The 5751-nt window shown below is 41.6% G+C and overlaps 3 protein-coding genes across 4 annotated transcripts; 1 reads left to right on the top strand and 2 right to left on the bottom strand.

The window, feature by feature from the left end:
- The first annotated feature begins 1116 nt into the window (after positions 1-1116).
- On the top strand, positions 1117-1672 carry LOC128254314 (uncharacterized). Of its 2 annotated transcripts, none has more exons than XM_052983336.1 (2): positions 1117-1400; positions 1462-1672. In XM_052983336.1, the coding sequence occupies exons 1-2, from the start codon at positions 1193-1195 to the stop codon at positions 1644-1646; spliced, it is 393 nt and encodes a 130-aa protein (XP_052839296.1). In that variant the 5' UTR covers positions 1117-1192; the 3' UTR covers positions 1647-1672. The 2 variants fall into 2 exon arrangements, with proteins under 2 accessions (XP_052839296.1, XP_052839295.1); XM_052983335.1 differs by having other exon boundaries at positions 1453-1672.
- A 22-nt stretch (positions 1673-1694) lies between these two features.
- Positions 1695-3577, bottom strand: LOC128254307 (inactive peptidyl-prolyl cis-trans isomerase shutdown). Its single transcript, XM_052983327.1, has 3 exons — positions 3408-3577; positions 2590-3340; positions 1695-2530 (listed from the first exon to the last, which is right to left on the bottom strand). The coding sequence occupies exons 1-3, from the start codon at positions 3464-3466 to the stop codon at positions 1973-1975; spliced, it is 1368 nt and encodes a 455-aa protein (XP_052839287.1). The 5' UTR covers positions 3467-3577; the 3' UTR covers positions 1695-1972.
- A 393-nt stretch (positions 3578-3970) lies between these two features.
- LOC128254310 (synaptosomal-associated protein 29) lies at positions 3971-5435 on the bottom strand. The gene is made up of 2 exons (XM_052983330.1): positions 5056-5435; positions 3971-4985 (listed from the first exon to the last, which is right to left on the bottom strand). Exons 1-2 carry the CDS (start codon positions 5321-5323, stop codon positions 4399-4401), a joined length of 855 nt encoding a protein of 284 aa, XP_052839290.1. The 5' UTR covers positions 5324-5435; the 3' UTR covers positions 3971-4398.
- Between the last annotated feature and the right edge of the window lie 316 nt (positions 5436-5751).

Genomic DNA, 5751 nt, shown 5'->3' with positions numbered 1-5751 from the left:
TCCAAAAAAGAAATGTGGAGGGAAACAAGGATGATAGTTATCTCGCGGATTTAAAACCGATTCGAGCACCGAAGGCGTAATCCCCACCATTCCTTACTCTACCTTCTCCTCTTGCATTAACGAAATTAACTACAGATCATCAATTCCGGCCAAAGATTAGAGGGGCATTATTTTCTACATATAAGAGTTTTTCAACTCTCACTCGTACAAGAGACGCGAATCTCAACGCAGTACGCCACGGACGTACTCGTTGGGGTCTCGTCTACACTACAGCTCAAGCAACCACATAATAAAAGCGCTCGACCCGATTTAAGTTGAGTTATATTTAGCGGCGACCGGCTGGTTTCATGGTTTAGGGCGTAAGACGTGAGTCTACAGAGCATTGCTATGCGGGTTCGAATCCCACGTGTAGTTATTAGTTTTTCATAAATTTGTTTTTTGTTTTTTTTGTGGAAGTCTTTTATCTACTATTAAAAAATGTGCTACATTTAGAATGCAAGAAAAGATAATAAAATACTGTATACAAATTCAAGCAAGTTATCTTTATCTTTTTTTTTTAAATGGTTTTTATGTTGTACGCCTTCATCTTTCTGCTTTTTTTAAAAAGGGTTTTGCCCTGTATATTAATTTAGTTCTCCTTATTTTAAACTTGTATTTTAAGTTTGCTGAGTTTTTATTTTACCCTTTTATACATTTTTAAAAGCAGAGACTGTGAAATTGATTTAAAGTATGGAAACGCTTTAAATTAATTTGACATGGGGTACTAAACACATTTATATAATTTAAAGCAAACCAAAAACTTAATTTAAACTCTTTAACTATCACTTCGAAAATGCTACTCAAAAATTGTATTATTTGGGTTTTACTGGCCTATCTTGTTGATAAATCTACTGCAAAACAATCCCATGATTACAAATGGTGCACGGTGGCTAAAGATGGATACTGTATAAATTGAAGTCTTTAACTCTAATAAAACTGAATTACAAAAAAAAATTGTATTGTTGGTTTATTTGATAATGAATAAATGATTGTTACATGTTTGTAAAAACACATTTACCTCCACTTATAAGTTTGGGACACACAACTGTTCCTTTATCAACAGCGAACTAAACAAAATAAAGCTTTGAATAAGACATTGGCTTTAGGCACTCAACTCAGTTTCCCAACTGAAAACGTTTGAAGAGCACTTAAAATGCCAGTTCAACCAGGTTTATTTTTGGTTCTAGTTAGAATTTTCTTTCTCAGAGGGACTGTAATTGCTCAACACAACTCGGAAACTTATATGCAAAATTTCCTGGGCCTCTTGGCAGGAAACACAAGCATCAGCGATGGTCAGCTTTCCATGGTCAGCAATTATTTCTGTCCGCTCCTAATGCTCTTCATTTGGATACTCTCCTTATGTAAGAATTACGTTGCTTTAAAACAAACTTCCTAATTCTATATTACCCTAAGGCTTTTTAGTTTGTACCTGCGTGTATTGCAAGTTCGTAAAATCGGAAACATTCACCACCTACGACTCAAACAGCATTGAGATGCAGGATGTGCATATCCTGGAGCCCACATTCAACCATGTTAAGGGTTGTGCATGTTTGGAGTGCCTGCATCGTCAGTTGACCAAGGAATTCGAAAAGAAAAATGGAATGTGAACGGAATAATAACTATGTATTATGTTAGGTGGCGTACAAGATTTACGTTTATTTGTAGGTAATAACAAAAGGTATAGTCCTGGAAGAACGTATTATCCATGAAAAATGTATATTAAGTACTTTGGTATTTATATTAAAATATAAGTTTGAGATTCGGGTTTTCCTCAAATAGCTGCAGATTCCCAAGTTGGTATCTTTCTACATAGTTAAATGTAATAGCACAAGTAAAAGTTCTTCTAGAACTTATTTTAAACTACTTACATAGTTGGTAACATTTTGATTTTTTTAAATGAGTGAGTAAACGAAATTTTTAGAATGGATACTAATTAGTCAGACTTTACCTCCAACTTGGACAAAGTCAAGACGTCCTCGTGAATGGGAGACAATGTAAGTTTCATATTGTGATCCTTGACCAAATCGCAAATGATTCCAAACTGTGCGTCCGAAAACATTTTACGGGAGAATCCCATCGACTTGTCACCAGAGTTCTCGAACTCCTCGATTATATCTTTGATTTCGTCTTTGAAACTCTGCTCCTTGGCTTCTTTCTCCAAATCAGCTGCAGTTTTTGGGCCAGCTGATTTCGAATTCTTAACCGAAAAGGCCCGAGACCATAGATCTCGGCTGGCCTCCTCGTACTTGCTGATTCGCTTGTTCATGCTTATGATCTCATCGCTTATCTGCGTGTTTTCCGGCTGCTTGCTCTGCGCCTGGAGAAAAACTTTGCGGGCCCGGTCATATTCACCCAAAGCGGCCAGGGCGCGACCCTCCTGGAAGAGAGCCTTGCAGGAGGGATTGTTCTCGGTCAGCCGGCGCAGGGACTTCATCATGATGCAGACGCGCTGCGGCTTGTTAAGCTTGTTGTAGACGATCATCAGGTTTTGCTGAAAGAAAATAGCCAATCTATCTTGCTCTAGATTGCCATGATGGAACGGATACTTACAGTCAAGGTAATCAGCAGTTCGGTTTGCCGGCGCTCCTGCTCGTCATTGGCCATTCGGCAGTAGTTCAAGGAGTTGATGGCCCTTTCGAAGGCAGTCGCCGCATTGCGATAGCTCCCGCGCTTCACACAATCCTTGCCATAAAGATGCATGTCCTGCGCCTTGGGATAGACCACGCAGAACTTGTCGCGATCCTCCTTCGGGATGGCATCGATGGCCTCCGCATCGCCTATGAGCGAGAAGTCGATGACCTCCACCTTGAAGAGCGCGTCCGCCATGGGCTTGATGCGTGGCGGACAGCCCAGTTCCCGGAAGAGAAGCTTGTAGGAGATGATGAACTCGGCCTGTTCGTATGGGCGCATGGTGCGCACAGCGGCCTCCAGTCCCTCGATCACCATTTTCTGGCCAGTCTCGAACTCGAACTTGGTGCCCCGCAGCATGGAGGAGTCGAAGGGGTGGCCTTCGCCCTCCCAGTAGCCACTGTACCTGATCGAAACCCTGGCCTTCTCCGGCACCAGATCCCGGTCCACGTGGCCCTCGCGGGTGATCCGCTTGTAGATGTGCTCATCGATCATGTGCATCAGGGCACGCAACTCGCCGAAGGACTGCGTCCACGGGGAAAGCAGCGCCTCGTTGTCCACACCCTCGGCATCCTCGTAGTCGCTGTCGCTGTCGTCACCCAGAAATTCCTTGCAGGCATTTACCTGCTCTGACATGTCCACCTCGAATTCAGCCCCATTTTCCACGAGATCGCTGCAGTACGTACAAAGTCAGGGTTAAAGCCACGTGCTCACTGCACCACGGAATTTTCGGGACTTACGCATAGGATAGGGGCTCTTTGAGCAGCTGAGGGCTGCAGGGAAAATAGTTATCCTCCATAATTAACAAAAAACTTTTATTTCTTCTGCCGAAAAATTTTCTGCTGAAATTGCGCTTTGGTTTGTATTGCTGGAAAGAGATGGAGCTTTCTAGAGATGGCTTGATTTTGATTTCGATTGACTGATTCAATAGCGATAACAAAATTGTATTTATAAGCTATCGAGTTTATATTATAAGGGCAATCAAAGGTAGACTATCTAAATTTTTTGTTGTTTCTTTTCACGCCGTGAATATTTGTTAAGATGACTTATTATTAGAAACTACCTTTCAGTTTAAATTTTTAATCAGGTTCATTAGCCATCTTTACTGAATAAATATCATACGATTAGTATTTACTACAAGTGTTTAAACAAAATAAAAAGTATTTGTTGAATACAAATATTTTTTAAAAAAAATCTGTTTTAGTTAGTGTTTTTTATAATTAATTTTTTTTGTGCAATACAGATTTCATTTAAATCTGAAAGATATTATACTGAGGTCAATTCAAGATGTCTATTAAATTAATTATCATTTTTTATCATTTATTATATTTGACATCCCTATACATTATAAAAAATAGACAAACAATGCCATGAGTCAATATTTCTTTCCAAAATGTTCTAGTAATGCTACATCAGCAGTAAACATAACAAAGAAGTTGTGTATGTATCCGTTATTAGAAAAAAGATTGCCCCTGCCAAGGGACTTCTCTTCCGTTTTATATGAATGTTTATTCAAAATTGAACACTTATCGCTCTCCAACTACAAGCACTCCAACGAAAGAATCTTTTTGGTGTGTGTAACAATAAAAACTAAGAAACAAAATGAGGAATGCAATCGTAATGGCTTGTGTGGTGCTCATCATGCGAATTGGTATGACTAAGATTTGTATAATAGAGGTGGCTATTCTAAGGATGCGGTAAACAATATAATGGTACTCGACGAATCCCCGTTCACTTCTTCAGCAGCTTGCTCATGTCCTTGTTCTGCTTGTGGATCTTTAAGTCGACATCCTCGATTTTGTAGTTCATGTTATCCAGCAGTTCGTTCTGCGACTCAATTTCGCCACCGAGATCAGTGGCCAGCATCTTAAGCACCGACAAATTGCTGCACATTTCCTCCAGATTGGCGTCGATCTGGGCCTGGAAGGGATTTCCCGCCTGCCGCTGGGGATGATAGGTGCTGCTAGGGTCGTCGCGCAGCTGGCTAACTGGATGATTGTCGTAGCGTTCGACTGGTGAAAGCGGAGCAGATGGGCTGGCTCCGCCACAGGCACCCATATCAATGTTGCTATTGGCTTCCTGGGACGACTGGCTGGCCGTGGGCGAGCCAGCAGCGGTGGAGGGCTGATCCCGGTTGCCGGAGAGGTAGTTCTTCAGACCGCCAAATACACTCTTCAGGCCAGTCAGGTGCCGCTGGCTGAAGCGCAGCGTGGAGTTGATCTCGTCCAGCTGGTGCGAGGTCTTCTCCAGCTGCTCCCGCTGCTTGGCCAGCTCCGCGGCCGTGGCCTTACCCACCTCATGGGTTTCGTAGAGCAAGCCTAGGGGTAACGAAAGGTACATCTATGAGTAACGCCCCTTAATTGGCTGGCAATTGACCCCCTTGGTTACCCAAGCTCTTATTGGTGGAGTCCAGAGTTCTTTGCTCGATGGCTCTTCGCTTTTCCGCGTAGGCCAATCGCTGGGCGGCCACAGAGGGCGAAGAAGTTATCTCGTCATCGTCATCATCCTCCATTTCGAAGGGATTGGTGCTCCTCTGCTGCGGGATCTTGGGTGCTCCAGTGCGCTTGTTCTGCAGAAAAAGGTCATCGTCCACGTCCTCGAACCTGTCCACGTCATCAAAGTGGTTGTGCACCGGCTGTAGGTAGTTATGGGCCATCTTGGGGACAAGATAAATTTCCAACTTGACTAATTTTGTTGTGTTTTCATGAACTTTTATTTTCTTTGTTGTTGTCCGTCTATTGCGTGATATCGATTGCACTAAGGATGGTAGCAAAGAAGACGCTAGAAATAGCTAGATCTGGCAAAGAAATGGAAAGTAGCTAAAACCGTTATATAAAAAAATTTCATTTTATTATTGTTTTACAACAAAAAAGCATCGTCAGCCAAGGCTGAAATACCTTCACAAATTTTAAGACACTTTGTAATAGGGTGAAAAAAAAACGATTAAATAATGCTTAAAACTGCTGAGGATTTTGTATACCCATGCTTTTGCATAGCATATAAATGATTTATATATATTTTTTTTTGTGAAGTTATATTATTTTCTTTTATATAAAGGGTTTTTATCAATGAGTTTCAATCAGA

Source organism: Drosophila gunungcola (genome assembly GCF_025200985.1).
Source record: "Drosophila gunungcola strain Sukarami chromosome 2R unlocalized genomic scaffold, Dgunungcola_SK_2 000004F, whole genome shotgun sequence".
NCBI classification, from domain to species: domain Eukaryota; kingdom Metazoa; phylum Arthropoda; class Insecta; order Diptera; family Drosophilidae; genus Drosophila; species Drosophila gunungcola.
The sequence above is the reverse complement of the archived record's forward strand: the minus strand, read 5'-3'. Positions and strand labels throughout refer to the sequence as shown.